The 18675-nt window shown below is 47.8% G+C and overlaps 1 protein-coding gene across 2 annotated transcripts in view; it reads left to right on the top strand.

Annotated features, from left to right (window-relative positions):
- The first annotated feature begins 6369 nt into the window (after positions 1–6369).
- PFDN1 (prefoldin subunit 1) overlaps positions 6370–18675 on the top strand; it is a 61388-nt gene continuing 49082 nt past the window's right edge. The window contains exons 1-2 of one of the 2 annotated variants that reach the window (XM_063928323.1): positions 6370–6521; positions 8589–8755. In XM_063928323.1, the coding sequence (XP_063784393.1) occupies positions 6486–6521; positions 8589–8755 (203 nt within the window). In that variant the 5' untranslated portion in view covers positions 6370–6485. Of the gene's footprint in view, positions 6522–6659; positions 6685–8588; positions 8756–18675 lie in introns of those variants that run through there. The other variant, XM_063928324.1, reaches the window with a different exon arrangement.

The following is an 18675-nucleotide window of genomic DNA, read 5'->3' on the forward strand; positions in this document are numbered from 1 at the left end:
ATTTCTCTATATGGAGCCCTGCTGTGAGCTCTGACATGCTGGCCAGCGACTGGGGCAACCTCATTGCCCTATACCAAAAACCCCCGACTGTTGTGTTTTTATAGCTCAGCTGTCGGCCTAAGCCCAGTCACCTGCTTAAAGAGTGTTCCTCTCACTTGATAGCCGCAGCAGCACTGATTATTTTACCCGCAGCGCGTCCACTCCTGATCTGAGTAGCTCCTCTCCGCTCTCTGTCAGGTATGATCTGCGGTGATACGCGTCTCCCGCTGTGAAAGCCGGAGGGAGGGGGAAGAGCGGGACACGGCTGCGGCTGTAATGGCGCGGACCTTCTAGGCTGATCGCTTCCTCCGGCCGGCGCACGCTGGGACTCCTTGTCTCCTAACAGCCCCAACGGTGATACACGCTGGGGACGCTGAACGCCGCGCACCTCTATATGGAGTCCCACCTGTAGGGCTCTCCGATCGGCATAAGTACTTGGGTGATCATTCCGAGTTGATCGCTCGTTATTTTTTTCCGAAACGGAGCGATTAGTCGCTAATGCGCATGCGCAATGTCCGCAGTGCGACTGCGCCAAATAAATTTGCTATTAAGTTTGGTATTTTACTCACGGCATTACGAGTTTTTTTCTTCGTTCTGGTGATCGTAGTGTGATTGACAGGAAGTGGGTGTTTCTGGGCGGAAACTGGCCGTTTTATGGGAGTGTTTGAAAAAACGCTGCCGTTTCTGGGAAAAACGCGGGAGTGGCTGGAGAAACGGGGGAGTCTGGGCGAACGCTGGGTGTGTTTGTGACGTCAAACCAGGAACGAAACTGACTGAACTGATCGCAGTGGCAGAGTAAGTCTCGAGCTACTCAGAAACTGCTAAGAACTGTCTATTCGCAAATCTGCTAATCTTTCGTTCGCAAATCTACTATGCTAAGATTCACTCCCAGTAGGCGGCGGCTTAGCGTTTGCAAAGCTGCTAAAAGCAGCTTGCGAGCGAACAACTCGGAATGACCACCTTTGAGCAGTAGAGGGAGGAGTATCCTCCCACCACCCTTATCGTGCCGCTTCTGATCTCCCCGTGCTCAGAGCAGGGGAGTACTTACTAATACCTATTAGTCTTGCAATGTTGTTACCGCTGCGCCCTACATGTGGTACAGCCTTCCTGGTCACATATCTCTACAACCAGTACTCACTGTTTTGCTGGCTGGTTAGGAATTCCTGTAGAGAGATACAGTTCCCTTCAGAAGGGATCATTGTCTCTCAGACACCTTCGGCTTTCTCCCCCTTTTATTAGGTGGACGCCACACTAACAATTCTGTTGTCTCACATTCGTGCTCCCTTCTTACTTTTTCAAGGAGCAGTAGCTCACACGTGCTGTACCTCCAGCACAATTTTTCAAACTGAGGGAAGGGGGGCGTGCCACACCTCCGGTTGCAAGCTTCACACCCCTACTGTATAAGCTGTTCCAGTGTCCCCTAGTGGATAAAAGAGAAAGGAAGGTTTTCTACACCTTTTTTGGAATCAGCATCCGCTGACCATTGTCGCAGCCACAGAGCCCTGCGGGCCGAGACCGCCATAGCCGTAGTACAGCCATTGATGAGACATAATTCCTTAACGGCTTCACTCATAAGGTTAGCCGCATCCTGGATATGGTGCAGTAGGGTAATGATCTCCCCCTGGGGCAGGGAGTAAAACCCACTCACTATATTTTCAGACCATTTGACAATGGCCCTAGAAATCCAGCCGCAAGCAATAGTGGGCCGTTGAGCTACGCCCACTGCAGTATAAATTGCTTTGAGTGTAGTCTCAATTTTACGGTCAGCTGTGTCTTTGAGGGAGATAGCCCAAGGTACAGGCAGTATAATCTTACGTGACAGCCTGGACACTGAAGTATCCACTGACGGGGGATTTTCCCAAACTTTTCTGTCCTCTGCAGAAAAGGGAAAGAAATTCAGTAACCGTTTAGGGGTAATAAATTTCTTGTCAGGGTTTACCCACGCCTCCTTAGACAGGGAGTTTAGCTCCTTTGAAACAGGAAAGGTGAGAGGATTTTGGTTTTACATTAAAATACAATTCCTCTTATAGCTCTGCCTCCTTATCTTGTATGTTGAGGACCTCCCTAATGGCATAAATTAGGGCCTAAACTGTAGGGGACAGAGAATTATCCTCGTCCATCTCCAGCTCTGCCTCATCCAACTCCAGCAAGTCAGTCTCAGAGTCAGACTGGAGTTCATGTGGAAGCGTGCGTTTATGAGAGACCACCAGTGGGGGCTAAAGAGCCTGTCTGTGGTCAGCAGCCTTAACTAGGAAATCGTTTATAAACTGTTTTATGGTCTGCCTTTCATGCTTAGCCGTGGCTAACTCAGTATTAATATTAGTAATCATTGTTTTGAATGATTCTAACCATTCAGGTTCCTGCATATCACTGCCCTGTGAAAGCTGAGAACACTGGGTATACAGTAAAGATCCCTGTGAGGAAGTTCTAAACTTAGTGTTACATGAGGGACACACAGATTTTTTCCCATTCTTATAGCAGAAAACACAGAATTAATAAGCAACACAGTGTAATAACAACACAGTTAGTGTACATACACAGCAACCCCAGACAGCCCTGTATGGAGTGACACAGAGAGGATTGGGACCAGCATACAATACCACAGCCCAAAGCAAAGCTCCGCTGGGTATATTTATCTGATTGTAATGTGCACAGCGGTATAACTGCTGAATAAACACTCCCCCCTTCCTATCAGACCCCATGGTACCAGTAAAGTGTGGTTCAGTGGCCTCTGGAGCAGTGTCAGCATGCAGCCTGTAGTCAGCAGCAGCAGCAGGAAATTGCGCCTTCCAGCCTCTGGTCCCCCTCACCGGGAAGCCCCGACCCCTCAATGGCACGTGGCCCCTATAAGATTATACTGGCTTCTACTGTGCAAAATGTGTAAAACAGAGAATAATAATCCCCCTGTGTGTCATGAGCCAGTGTGGGTTCGCGGCAGGCACTGCAGCCCGAGGCCCGTGACCGCCGCGCCCTTATGCCGCCATTGTCACTGGGGTCCTGCTAACCGGGATCCCGTTGTAACACTCACCGCACCGCGTCTGATCTTCGGCATCTGTTAGGGGTTGCGGCATGCTGCCGGCGTGGGCTCACACTCTGGGAGTGTGAGAAACAGCACCTCAGAAGCTTAGTGTCATGTCAGCGGGGATGCGAACCATTAACTCTGTATTAAGTTGGTGCGGTCCCCCACTAAGTCCCACGACGCAGGCAGACTGGTTGCCAACTAGTGCGGCCTGAAAAAAACAAACTAACATAAAGTCTGAAGAAAACTCTCTGGAGCTCCAGAGAATACACCCGCCTTCTTGGGCACATTTTTCTAAACTGAGTCTGCTAGGAGGAGCATAAAGGGGAGGAGCCAGCACACACTAATTAATTCTTAAAGTGACAGGCTCCAATGGACCCGATCTATACCCCACGGTACTAAAGTACATTCCCCAGTATAGGACGTTAGAGAAATAAGGATCATATAAGGTTTGAGGTAAAAATATGATAAAAAAAGGGTCAGACTAGATGGGCCAAGTAGTTCATATCTGCCGTCACACTCTATGTTTCTCTATTTATTCTGCTTCTCTGGGTCACCCTCTCCCTCATTGCCCCCTACCACTGCCTGTCATCCTCTGCCTCTCCCCCGTCACCCTCTGCCCATCATCTTTTGCCCCCCCGTCACACTCTACCCATCTCCCTTTGCCTCTACCTGAAACCCACTGCTCATCGCCCTCTGCTTGTCACCCTCTGTCTCTCGTCATTGCCCCCTTCAGTCTTTCACCTCTGCCTCTGCTCATTGCCACCTGCCTCACCCGTCACCCTCTGCCTTTGTCTATCACCCTCCGCCATCTGTGGAGCCTCCAAGCAGCACTGCTGACATAATAGAGTTATGAGTGTAAAGGGGGCACAGATTATTAATAGTTGATTAAAGGGGGCACATTGGGAGGGTGTATGTATTGTTTGATGGTGACGTGGCACACTATTGTGTGTTATATTATGAACTTAGTTTGGGACCTAGAAGCACAAAGCATTGTTTTGCACCTTGGCCCATCACTTGTATGTTACGCCACTGATTCTCGTGCTCGGCCCATACTTTGCTATAAATTGATGGCTAATGCGTTCACTTTAATTCCACGTTGGGACCCGGCCGCACTATTGCTCATGTATGAGCTACCGTTGGCAGGGAGTGATCCTATGGATCCCTCTTCCTGTAAATTTTGCGAAGTGTAACAAGGGGACTACAATGGCTAATGGTATCTGTAGAAGCGGTTAGCTACCATGGCCAAGCTCACAACAAGGTAAATTAATTTCAGAAACCTATGGGGGCTACTACTGCTAACGAAAACGGGGACCACACAGCAAACATATGCGCTGCAGTCACCTGTACATACAACCAGGTGGTACTTAATATATGTGGGTACCACATGACAGAGGCGTCACAAGGTGGGTGCGGGGGGTGCGGCCCGCAGCCAGGTATCACCTCCAAGGGGGTGACACCAAAAACAGCCACACTCCCACCCGCACCTGCCCTAATAATCACTTATGCCCGCACCCCCACTGACACCATCGGCCGCAGTCGCGCAGCGCTATCAGGACAGTGCTGCCTGGCTGGTGCGCGGCAGCAGCTCCCTCTCTCCTTCCTTCCCAGAATGCCAGTGCGGGCGTGACATCATCACGCACGGCATTCTGGGAGCGGCTGCAGGGGAGAGAAGACGGAGGAGCACAGCGCAGCAGCGCACACAGCCGCCAGCCCACAAGTACCCTGCGTGCAGCCTGGCTACATACAGCCAGCCTGCCTGCCTGAGCCCCCAGGATACTGAAGAGAAGTCCCATCACCCAGGAAGTCCCGGATCCTGGCCCCAGAATCAGCACCCCCCCTTCCCCGTAGGTATGCTCCTGCTCTGTCTTCAGAAGGGCTGTAATAGCAACACATATTTTTTGCATGTATATTATACTATATATATATATATATATATATATATATATATATATATATATAATCACACTGTGGGTATATTATATGAAAAATATCTGAGGCTATAGGTGCATTCACATGTATTGTGTCACCACCTTTCCTCCTCCTCCCTCCTCCCAGCGCTACCTCTCCTCCCAACCATTTTCTCTTCTTCCTGTACCCTCCCTTTCTTCCATCTATTCTCTGCCTTTTATCTCCCTGTCAGCCTCCCCAGCATTTGCAGACTGAAACCTCCCTGCAGGATCAGTTTGATTTACCGGTGCATGGGATCCCGGCGGTCCAAATACGACCGCGGGATCCCAATGTGTACGAAGCCGATAGGGGTGAGTAAGGGGTGTTCTCCCCTCTCCCCAACCCCCTAACCCTCCCTTTCCTTAGCCTAACCCTAACCTCCCCCCTTGGTGCCTAAACCCAACCCCCTGTCCCCGCTGCCTAAACCTAACCCCCCCCCCTACCCGCAGCCTAACCCTATCCCCTCGGAGACACAGCCTAACCCTCCCCCCCTCCCCCCCGCAGCTTAAAGCAATCTCCCCCCCCCCCATCCCCGTCTTACCTGCCTTGCTACGCAGTCTCTCCTCATTCGGTATTCCACGGTCGGTATTCTGGCGCCCTTTCTGCATGCCGCCGCCATATTTCCTTTTCTATGATGTCACAGCTGCTGCAATTACGCCCCCGTTCACGCCGCACTGGCCCCCGCAACGCTCCGTCTCCACCCTGGAAACTGAGTGTTGCCGCTCCCCCGCCCCGCGACTACCTCTGCCTCATTGAAAGGCAGAGGCGATTACATTTTCTGCAGTCCCTCCACAGAAAATGCATGCGCAGGACGGGCACTGCACATGCACCTGCATCTTTTTCTAATTTTTTGCGGTTGGATCACACACTGCGATCCAACCTGAATGAGGCCCAATGATCAGAAGCAATTATTTTTAGTAAAACATTACTATGGATTCGGTGTGGTGTGGTGTGATACGGGACGAAGTCCATGGGGGGGTGACACCATGAGTTATCCCACCGGGTGACACCAACCCTAGTGACACCTCTGCCACATGAAAGTGTGTTTTCTGTTTGGGAGGTGGGGGTTATAAATAGGCCTCTCCGTAACATAACCTGCACTGGGTTGAAAACCAGCAACACTGACTTGGCACAATGATACCAAGCGACGTTTGTGCGTGTGACCTATATTTACTATTACAGAACCTACAGCAATGTTATCACTCATATCAAGTGAACATGATGCTGCGTGTATGATTCAGGTGATATTAGCTGTTGCTAACATAGTAGGCGGCCATGGTGGTCGCCATCAAGCGGCGGAATACGCCCATATAAGCCGCTGGAAGCGTCCTAGATACCGAGTTGACAGTTACCACCAGCAGCGAACCACGTCTCAGCACGGCTGCTCGTCAGCCAATCACATCGCGCGTTGTTGAGACGTCATGTGTCCGGCAGTATCATTGAGGCTGTGCGCCGCGCATTTGGCAGGGGAAGCAAGATGGCGGCTACTCCCGTGGACCTGGAGCTGAAGAAGGTAGTATGTACACAGAATGGCCGGCCTTACACTGACAGATTATGATACTGGGCCTTATCAGTAACCGCAGTTCCAAAGCCATGGGCGTGGTGATGATTTCGCGAGATTAGTAATATCCGTGATTGTCGGATATGTATACCTATTATCCGCATAGCCGTGGCCGGTAGGTTGAATCTAGCATCAACCATGGCCGGTATTACAGCAGGAGTCGGTGGTTATAGCTGGGCACATGTGATTATCACTTTGCGTACAATATACACAATGATACAATATACAGCAATTCTTTATCTTGCCATTGCATTGCGTTGTAGTAGCTGAATGTGCAATTGTAGGCCCAGTCTCTATCTGCAGTGGCTTTGCACTGACTTATAGTGATATTACATTATGGGGTCAGATACATTAGCTGTGGGACCTCTGTGTCACTGAGGTTGCCTTGTCCCTGTAGAGTGATGTAGTGGCTGCTGTAATAACTGGTAACTATCAAGAAGTGGATAAGTTATCCATAGCAAGCAATGTAGATTCATCTAAATTGAGATTGATTTAGTTTAAATATTTTAAGAAATTCGTATTTATTTGACTTGCTTCAGCAATCCATGGGATGTTATTTATTGCACAGTTGTTCTATTATATATTGTTTCTCAATTTACTCTTATTTTTGTTTTGTATTCTATCTATAGACATAGATATGTGTGTTAGTGCTGGGGATTTAGTAAGCATCCGGGGTTTAGAAACCAATGGCACTTGCAAAATCTGCAGATTGATTACAATTTGTAAGTCCAGTATATAGCATTTACTAAACTTTTTTTAAAATTTATATTTTACAACCTACCATAGTTTTCTAAACCCCTAACCTTCCACAGCCCCTCCTCTAAAAGTGCTCCTAGATACCTAATATCCTTTATATATTTTTCAATCTGAACATTGGTAATGTGTGTTTTTTTTTTTTTTTTTATATATATATATATATATATATATATATATATATATATATATATATATATATATATTATATATATATATATTTTTTTTTTTTTTTAATATATATATATTTTTTTTTAAACCTTGCATGGGCTTCCCCACAATATTGATTACCAGCCTTAAACTAGGTACACGCTATACAATTATCTGGCAGATAATCTGCCAGATCTAGCTAGTTGGAATTAAAATTTAGTAATGGATGAGAGCAACTGGCAATCGACCATTTGCTCCCAAACACTGGAAAACGAACAAAACCTGTTGGTCATACAAATTAGTTGAACACATATTTAACCAACTTGGATGAACAACTATTTTTGTCTGTTTTCCAGTGTCGATTGCCATTTGCTCTCATCTATTACCAAATTTTCATTCCAACCAGCTATATCTGGCAGATTATTGTATAGTGTATGCCTAGCTTTAGGCCTTGAAGTCTAAGCTTGCAGTTGCCAAATCAGGGGGATAAATGGTGTGGGGTCCCACCAATTTTCCACTAAGTAACACAAGCCAGGACTGGTGTTACTGTCACAGTAGTGTCAACCACCCTAGGACAGTTTTGGTCCAGTTAATAAATGCATACAATCTATAACATCCAAGTGCATTACAAAGTTTTTTTTGGGGGGATTTCAATTCTTTTGAGTACAGCAATAATTCATTGGCGTCTAAATTGTTTTGGCCGCACATGAATAGTTGCACTTTTCACCTGGTTTAGCAGCATATATCAGTTAAACCTGTCCAAAGTCCTGATTAGAAACCACTGACTTTTCTCACATTATTGGAGCAACAATTGAATTGCTGTGTCCGGGAACCACTGCTAACGGCTCCAACCAAAATACAGTTGAATTCCTCCCAAAAAGTGTATTTCTTCTGCCTCTCCCAAAATAGATGATGGAAGTAACATTTTATTTTGTAATTTTTTCTATTTTAATCTGATACAGAAGTGCCATGGTGTGCATTGGTGAATTAATGATTTATTGCACTTGTAGAAATTATGGTTTCTATTTTTTTTCTCTCTCTCTATACATCTCCATGAATGTATTGTTAACAAAAGGGTATTGGATGAATGTAGAAACTGATAGTTATGTTTTACAGGCTTTTACAGAACTTCAGGCCAAAGTAATGGATACGCAGCAGAAAGTGAAACTAGCAGATCTACAGATAGAACAGTTGAATAGAACAAAGAAGCATGCCCACCTTACTGATGGTGAAATTAAGACCTTGCCTGATACAACTCCAATGTATGAAGGTGTGGGAAGGATGTAAGTAAAGGGTTTTTCAAATTTATTATTATATTTTTTTGTTTTGTTTTTTTTGTTCCTTTTGTGTGTGTGCTTATGTTTAGCTTTAGCACATTATGGTTACTGAATTTAAGAGGATCACACATAACACATAAACTGTATTAATGCCTCTTCAAATGTGTCTGGTCCTTTTAGCAACTCTTATTGCTAATAGGGGCATACTGCCAAGTAATCTCCTTTTTATCAAGCATTAGCAGAACAGGACATACCACAGAGCTGTGACCTCCAACGTGGCACTGATGTAGGATGCCACTTTTTAACAAGTCTGTCAATTTTCTGCCTTACTGAATCTGCCCCAGTTAATAAATGCTGTTATTATGAATTGGAATCATATAGGAACTGCATCAGTAGGCCACAGAAGCTTGCAGAACTGGACCATCAAGTGTTGTAGAAGATAAAAATCCTCTGTCCTCAGTTGCAGTTCCGAATACCAAGTTCTAAACTGCATTGGGAAGCAACGTCTGCAGAAGAATTTTGTCTGGAGCTTTATGTATTTCATTTTCATGGTCGAACAGCTACACCGAAAGCTTGGATCACCATGTGCAATTGCAAACATCTGCTGGAGTGATTTAAAGCGCACTGCCATTGGTCTCTAGAGTAGTGGAACCAAAAACATTACCTGTTTGATATTGGTGATGCTTCAGTATTATGAAATTCCCTCCTTTTTTGCAGTCCAGGACTCCTTCAGACTCCACAGAACTGGAAGCTCTGCATGATCATCTATAGAGTTTAATCAAGGCCAGATTAAGCCACTTAAATAAGTTTCATTATTACAGCCTATGTGGCTTGGTACTCTTGTTGCCCTTGTTATTGTATTGCTTGGGTACATCCCATTGTTAGAGCTGCCATATAGTATATTGGTGGGGAAAACGGTAGCATTTACTCACCGATAATTGCTTTTTCTGCTGCGGTGTACGTTGGTTTTCACAGGGAAACATCAGGGTGTAGAGATGGATCTTGATCCAGGCACCAACAGGTTAATGCTTTAGACTGTCCCAGCATGCATTGGGGCCTCCTCTATAACCCCGCCTCCAGACACTGTGAGCTCAGTTTTCGAGTTGGTGCCTGCAGAAGCAGGTCACTTAACAAGGGGGCTGCACTGGGCAGCCCTGAAAAAGCTTTTAGAAGACTTCAAGGGCCGCAGCACTTGCATGTCGGGGTGACATTCTGTGCTGTGGCTCCGTCGCCTCCCCAGCGGTGTTGCTGACTCTGTTCCCGGGTACTTGCGGCGGAAACGCTCTGGCTCTAGGCACATGGTCATAGATGCTCTCCTGGTTTGCGTGGCTGCTACTGAAGGGAGGAGGTAAGAGGGTCATCCAGGCGGGACCCGCCATTAAATCGCGTTCCGGTTGCAGTCTAAGGAGATGGACTGCGATGCTGGCATGGACACTGTAACAGAGCAGGGACCCCACTATATCCACCAGGGCATAAGAGTACAGGTCTGATATATAAATTTCTCTAACGTTCTAGTGGATGATGGGAACTCCGTAAGGACCATGGGGAATAGACGGGCTCCGCAGGAGACTGGGCACTCTAAGAAAGATTTAGGACTACCTGGTGTGCACTGGCTCCTCCCCCTATGACCCTCCTCCAAGCCTCAGTTAGATTTCTGTGCCTGGCCGAGCTGGATGCACACTAGGGGCTCTCCTGAGCTCCTAGAAAGTATAGTTTAGGTTTTTTATTTTCAGTGAGACCTGCTGACAACAGGCTCACTGCATCGAGGGACTAAGGGGAGAAGAAGCGAACCTACCTAAGTGGTGGTAGCTTGGGCTTCTTAGGCTACTGGACACCATTAGCTCCAGAGGGATCGAACACAGGACCCGACTTCGTCGTCCGTTCCCGGAGCCGCGCCGCCGTCCCCCTTACAGAGCCAGAAGCAAGAAGGTGGTCCAGAAAATCGGCGGCTGAAGACTTCTGTCTTCTCCAAGGTAGCGCACAGCACTGCAGCTGTGCGCCATTGCTCCTCATGCACACCACACACTGCGGTCACTGATGGGTGCAGGGCGCTGGGGGGGGGGCGCCCTGAGCAGCAATACTAACACCTTGGCTGGCAAACTGGCACCATATATAGCCCCAGGGGCTATATAGGTGCTTTTTAACCCCTGACAGAACTTTTACATTAGCGGGAGTAAGCCCGCCGAAAAAGGGGCGGAGCCATCTCCCTCAGCACACTGGCGCCATTTTTCCCTCACAGCTTCGCTGGAAGGAAGCTCCCTGGCTCTCCCCTGCAGTCCTGCACTACAGAAAAGGGTAAAAAAGAGAGGGGGGGCACAAATTAGGCGCAGTATAACTATATTTATGCAGCTATAAAGGGAAAACACACTTCTATAGGTGATATCCCTGTGATATATAGCGCTCTGGTGTGTGCTGGCATACTCTCCCTCTGTCTCCCCAAAGGGCTTTGTGGGGTCCTGTCCTCTGTAAGAGCATTCCCTGTGTCTGCTGTGTGTCGGTACTGCTGTGTCGACATGTATGAGGAGGAAAATGATGTGGAGGCGGAGCAAATGCCTGTGAATGTGATGTCACCCTCTGCGGGGTTGACACCTGTGTGGCTGGACTTATGGAAGGAATTGCGTGAAAGTGTCAACTCCTTACACAAAAGGTTTGACGACATACGACAGCCGGCTACACAGCTTGTGCCTGTTCCAGCGTCTCAAATGTCATCAGGGGCTTTAAAACGCCTGCTAACTCAGGTGACAGATACAGACGTCGACACGGATACCGACTCCAGTGTCGACGATGATGAGACAAGTGTACCCTCCAATAGGTCCACCCGTTACATGATTGAGGCAATGAAAAATGTTTTACGCATTTCTGATAATACCCCAGGTACCACAAAAAAGGGTATTATGTTTGGTGAGAAAAAACTACCAGTAGTTTTTCCTGCATCTGAGGAATTAAATGAGGTGTGTGAGGAAGCGTGGACTTCCCCTGATAAGAAATTGATAATTTCAAAACGATTATTGGCAGCGTACCCTTTCCCGTTAGAGGATAGGTCACGTTGGGAAACACCCCCTAGGGTAGATAAGGCGCTGACACGCTTATCAAAGAAGGTGGCACTACCGTCTCCGGATACGGCCACCCTGAAGGAACCTGCTGATAGCTTTTAGGGTAGCCTCCTGCTTTCTATTTACACACACACACGGGCATTATATTACGACCAGCGATTGCATCAGCTTGGATGTGCAGTGCTGCTGCTGCGTGGTCAGATTCCCTGTCAGATAATATCGATACCATGGATAGGGACAATATTTTGCTGACGATTGAGCATATAAAAGATGCAGTCTTATACATGCGTGATGCACAGAGGGATATTTGCCGGCTGGCATCAAGAATAAGCGCTATGTCCATTGCCGCCAGAAGGGGGTTATGGACTCTGCAATGGGCTGGCGATGCCGACTCAAAGCGGCACATGGAGGTTTTGCCCTATAAGGGGGTGGAACTGTTTGGGGATGGTCTTTCGGACCTCGTGTCCACAGCTACTGCTGGGAAATCGACCTTTTTGCCACAGGCTGCCCCACAGCAAAAGAAAGCACCGTATTATCAGGTACAGTCCTTTCGGCCCCAGAAAAGCAAGATGGCTAGAGGCTCATCCTTTCTGCTGAGAGGCAAAGGTAGAGGAAAAAGCTGCAACACACAGCTAGTTCCCAAGAGCAGAAGTCCTCCCCTGCGTCCGGTAAGTCCACAGCATGACGCTGGGGCTGCTCAGGCGGACCCGGGTACGGTGGGGGCCCGTCTCAAAAATTTCAGCACACAGTGGGCTCTCTCACAGGTGGATCCCTGGGTCCTTCAAGTAGTACTTCAGGGGTACAGACTGGAATTCGAGACGTCTCCCCCCCGCGGTTTCCTAAAATCTGCCTTACCGGCAACTCCCTCTGCCAGGGAGGCAGTGTTGGTGGCTATTCAAAAACTGTATTCACAGCAAGTGATTGTCAAGGTACCCCTCCTTCAGCAAGGAAAGGGTTACTATTCCACAATGTTTGTGGTACCGAAACTGGACGGTTCGGTGAGACCCATCTTAAATTTAAAATCCTTGAACACTTATATCAAAAGGTTCAAGTTCAAGATGGAATCGCTCAGGGCGGTTATTGCGAGCCTGGAGGAGGGGGACTACATGGTCTCCCTGGACATCAAGGATGCGTACCTACATGTCCCCATTTACCCTCCTCACCAGGAGTACCTCAGATTTGTGGTACAGGACTGTCACTATCAGTTCCAGACGCTGCCGTTTGGGTTATCCACGGCACCGAGGGTCTTTACCAAGGTAATGGCCGAAATGATGATACTCCTTCGCAAGAAAGGAGTTTCAATTATCCCGTACTTGGACGATCTCCTGATAAAGGCGAGGTCCAAGGAACAGGTGATAGTAGGGGTAGCACTTGCTCGGGAAGTGCTACAACAGCACGGCTGGATTCTCAATATTCCAAAGTCACAGCTGGTCCCGACGACACGTCTTCTGTTCCTGGGAATGATTCTGGACACAGACCAGAAAAGAGTGTTTCTTCCAGTGGAAAAAGCCGAGAAGTTGTCATCTCTAGTCAGAGACATCCTAAAACCGGGACAGGTGTCGGTACATCAATGCACACGAGTCCTGGGAAAGATGGTAGCTTCGTACGAGGCAATTCCATTCGGAAGGTTCCACGCAAGGACTTTCCAGTGGGACCTGTTGGACAAATGGTCCGGGTCCCATCTCCAGATAAAACGGCGGATAACCCTATCTGCAAGAACCAGGGTGTCGCTGCTGTGGTGGCTGCAGACGGCTCATCTACTAGAGGGCCGCAGATTCGGAATACAGGACTGGGTCCTGGTGACCACGGACGCAAGCCTTCGGGGCTGGGGGGCAGTCACACAGGGAAGAAATTTCCAAGGACTATGGTCAAATCAGGAGATTTCACTTCACATAAATATTCTGGAGCTAAGGGCCATTTACAATGCCCTAAGTCAAGCAAGACCCCTGCTTCAGAACCGGCCGGTGCTGATCCAGTCAGACAACATCACGGCGGTCGCCCATGTAAACAGACAGGGCGGCACAAGAAGCAGGAGGGCAATGGCAGAAGCCACAAGGATTCTCCGATGGGCAGAGAATCATGTGTTAGCACTGACAGCAGTATTCATTCCGGGAGTGGACAACTGGGAAGCAGACATCCTCAGCAGGCACGACCTCCACCCGGGAGAATGGGGACTTCATCCAGATGTTTTCCGAATGCTGGTCAACCGTTGGGAAAAACCACAGGTGGACATGATGGCGTCCCGCCTAAACAAAAAGCTAAAAAGGTATTGCGCCAGGTCAAGGGACCCTCAGGCGATCGCTGTGGACGCTCTAGTGACACCGTGGGTGTACCAGTCGGTTTATGTGTTTCCTCCTCTGCCCCTCATACCCAAGGTACTGAGAATAATAAGAAGGCGAGGAGTGAGAACTATTCTCGTGGCTCCGGATTGGCCAAGAAGGACTTGGTACCCGGAACTTCGAGAGATGCTTGCAGAGGACCCTTGGCCTCTGCCGCTCAGACAAGACCTGCTGCAGCAGGGACCCTGTCTGTTCCAAGACTTACCGCGGCTGCGTTTGACGTCATGGCGGTTGAACGCCGGATCCTGAAGGAAAAAGGTATTCCGGAGGAAGTCATCCCTACCCTGATCAAAGCCAGGAAGGATGTCACCGCAAAGCATTATCACCGCATTTGGCGGAAATATGTTGCTTGGTGTGAGGCCAAGAAGGCCCCAACGGAGGAATTTCAACTGGGTCGTTTCTTAAACTTCCTGCAAGCAGGTGTGACTTTGGGCCTCAAATTGGGGTCCATTAAGGTCCAGATCTCGGCCCTGTCGATTTTCTTCCAGAAAGAACTGGCTTCACTGCCTGAAGTTCAGACTTTTGTCAAGGGAGTCCTGCATATTCAGCCTCCTTTTGTGCCCTCAGTGGCACCTTGGGATCTCAATGTGGTCTTGGAATTTCTAAAATCACATTGGTTTGAGCCACTTAAGACTGTGGATTTAAAATATCTCACGTGGAAAGTGGTTATGTTGTTGGCTCTGGCTTCAGTCAGACGGGTGTCAGAATTGGCGGCTTTGTCCTGTAAAAGCCCCTATCTGATTTTCCATATGGATAGGGCAGAGTTGAGGACTCGTCCTCAGTTTCTCCCGAAGGTGGTGTCAGCTTTTCATTTGAACCAACCTATTGTGGTGCCTGCGGCTACTAGGGACTTGGAGGATTCCAAGTTTCTGGACGTAGTCAGGGCCCTGAAAATGTATGTTTCCAGGACGGCTGGAGTCAGGAAAACTGACTCGCTGTTTGTTCTATATGCACCCAACAAGCTGGGTGCACCTGCTTCTAAGCAGTCTATCGCGCGCTGGATTTGTAGCACTATTCAGCTGGCGCATTCTACGGTGGGACTACCGCAGCCTAAAAATGTGAAAGCCCATTCCACAAGGAATGTGGGCTCATCTTGGGCGGCTGCCCGAGGGGTCTCGGCTTTACAACTTTGCCGAGCTGCTACTTGGTCAGGGGCAAACACGTTTGCAAAATTCTATAAATTTGATACCCTGGCTGAGGAAGACCTGGAGTTCTCTCATTCGGTGCTGCAGAGTCATCCGCACTCTCCCGCCCGTTTGGGAGCTTTGGTATAATCCCCATGGTCCTTACGGAGTTCCCAGCATCCACTAGGACGTTAGAGAAAATAAGAATTTACTCACCGGTAATTCTATTTCTCGTAGTCCGTAGTGGATGCTGGGCGCCCATCCCAAGTGCGGATTGTCTGCAATACTTGTAGATAGTTATTTTTACAAAAATCGGGTTGTTATGGCGAGCCATCTGTTCAGAGGCTCCATTGTTATCATACTGTTAACCGGGGTTCCTATCACGAGTTATATGGTGTGATTGGTGTGGCTGGTATGAGTCTTACCCGGGATTCAAAATCCTTCCTTATTGGGTCAGCTCTTCCGGGAACAGTGTCCTAACTGAGGCTTGGAGGAGGGTCATAGGGGGAAGAGCCAGTGCACACCAGGTAGTCCTAAATCTTTCTTAGAGTGCCCAGTCTCCTGCGGAGCCCGTCTATTCCCCATGGTCCTTACGGAGTTCCCAGCATCCACTACGGACTACGAGAAATAAAATTACCGGTGAGTAAATTCTTATTATCCACTTTATTAAGACTCCATAGAACCAGGTGGTGAGGACCAGCATAGGGGAGAAGGCGCTTGACCTGTAGCCCCTCCCCTAGCTCTGGGCACCATCTACTGCTGGTGTTCCCACCCTGGAGCTGCCTCACACTCTCCCTCACTCCCGACTGAGACGCTGGGTGCCATCTTCTATGATTAGCTGCGACTGGTCTCCGGGACTGCAGGGCAAGGTCTCCTCTGTAAATCCGCCTGTACGTCAGTGCCGTGATTTTACAGACACTTAAGTATTCTACATGTCAATAATAAGACAGTGTTGGTTAAGAACAAGTGTACCTGTGCCAGAATATATTGTACGAGTATTCTAATATATACATCTGGTCTCGTACCGTGCATTGTTGTATGTATGTATGTATGTATGTATGTAAATTGTATCTTTAGGAGGCGCCTAATATGAAAGTTTGTATAGATTGACACCCTTCCTGGAACATCCAAAACATTTATCTATGGTACAGAGATTGGTCTATTTGTTATAACCTATTGTACATTGAATACAACCACAGTACTTAATCTTCAAAGTATATATAATTTATTAAAACACTTTCTAAAATTATTTAAAATAAATGAATAGAACCGTAGTTCAAATACATAGGTACACTTGTATTTCTGTATGATCGAATAAACAGCTTTTGTCTGTTGCCTTGAATCCAGACACTCTATTACCCAACGCTTTTCGTCATCTATGACTTCATCAGGGGTGTATTACAAAATAAGTCTGTATTTATGGACTTTTTGTTAACAGTGTGGTCCTTTACAATTGGATTTTCGAACAGATTTGTGTTTAGTGGATCTTAATCAGACTCTTTCTCCTATCCCCAAAAAAAATGGATTGAGTGGCTGATTATAAATTGGCCCTCATGTACTTGATGTCCTTTATTGACAACCTAGTATATTTTGCGATTAGCAGTCCCAGTTAATCAATTAAAAATTTTACAGGATTTTAGTATAAAGTCCTCTTAGAACTGAAGGTATTACATTTTCTTAACCTTCTTAATGTGGTCCTCTCTCTCCTGGTCCTTCCTGTTCAAAAGCTTGTCACTACTGATACAGCTGCTTCTGGCGAGAAATCTACTACTCAGGGTGATGTCCCTGACCTAGTGGTTGCTATTAAGCAATTCCTACAAATAGATGATGTGGATACCACTACTGGGTCTAAGAAACTTGATAAGTTTAAACGTCCGAAGGTAATTAATACATTATTACAGCAATCTGACCAGTTAGTAGACATACGTCAGGAACCCTGGTCTTCGCCAGGAAAGAAATTCTCCCTAACTAAAAGGATGGTAGCTCGTTATTCTCTCCCTTCTGAGTTGTGTAACAAATGGGAAAATTTGCCGCCGGTGGATTCACATGTCACCCGTCTTGTGGTGTCATCTACTCTACCTGTCGCCTCACTGAAGGAACCGACAGATAAGCGGGTTGAGGGTTGCCTGAAATCTATTTACTCCCTTACAGGTGCTGTACATAGACTCGCTATAGCAGCCTCCTGGGCTGCAAAAGGAATTGAAGCATGGGTTGAGTCATTAGAGGAAGAGCTGCCTCAAGATATATCTGACACTGCCAGACAATACCTGTCCCACATTACCACCGCCGCCTATTACATTCAGGAGGCGTCCTCTGTGGCAGGTGTGTTGGCGGCCAAGGCATTGACGACGTCCATCCTGGCTCACCGTATTCTGTAATTGAGGTCGTGGAAGGTGGACCTGGACTCCAGAAAGACCTTGGAGGTACTCCCTTCTAAGGGAGACATCCTATTTGGGGAAGATCTCAATAAGATTGTGACTGACTTAGCAGCTGCTAAGACTGCATTTCTCCCGAATACTAATCCTTCTGCACAGAAGGCAAAAGGTACCACTTCTCACTCCTTTCGGCCTCAAGGGAAGGCAAAAGTTCAGGCTTACCAGAGACAATCTCATGCTCCCACAACCACTAAGCCCAAGACAAAACAATCCTGGGCTGCCCGTCAGCCTGCTTCTAAACACGACAAGCCTGCTGCATGACTCGACGGGGGACCCCAGGGTGGGAGGCCGACTTTTGCAATTCACCCAGGTCTGGTTAAAGACCACTTCTCGCACCCATGCTTCTGAAGTTCTCTCTCCTGGGTACACGGTCTCTTTCAAGAGATGTCCCCCCCCCCCCCCCCCCCCTCGCCAGTACTGCACAACGGTTATTCCTTCGGATCTGTTGAAGGCGCAAGCTCTACACCTGGTTGTGCGTTCCCTCCTGGATAAAGAAGTGATAGTGCCGGTACCTCTATCCCAGAGAGGCAGAGGATACTACTCGACCCTGTTTCTAGTCCCGAAACACAATAGGTCTTTCCGGCCTATACTCAACCTCAAATCACTGAACAAGTTTGTGAGAGTGTCCAAGTTCCGTATGGAAACGCTGCACTCAATTGTACTGGCCATGGAACACGGAGATTATATGGTATCCCTGGATATACAAGATGCTTACCTGCATATACGAATTGCCATGTCGCATCAGCAATATCTGTGGTTTGCTATTGGCAACCTTCACTATCAATTTCAGGCTCTGCCGTTTGGACTGGCCACGGCACCTCGGATCTTCACCAAGGTTATGGCCGTGATGACGGCTCATCTCCGTCTCCAGGGAGTTAGGTTCTTGCCGTCTCTGGACAACTTGCTGATTCTGGCAAACTCCCACGATGTCCTCCTCAGTCATCTACAACTGACTGTAAACTTCCTACAAGCCCA

This window comes from Pseudophryne corroboree, chromosome 6, assembly GCF_028390025.1.
Source record: "Pseudophryne corroboree isolate aPseCor3 chromosome 6, aPseCor3.hap2, whole genome shotgun sequence".
Lineage (NCBI taxonomy): Eukaryota > Metazoa > Chordata > Amphibia > Anura > Myobatrachidae > Pseudophryne > Pseudophryne corroboree.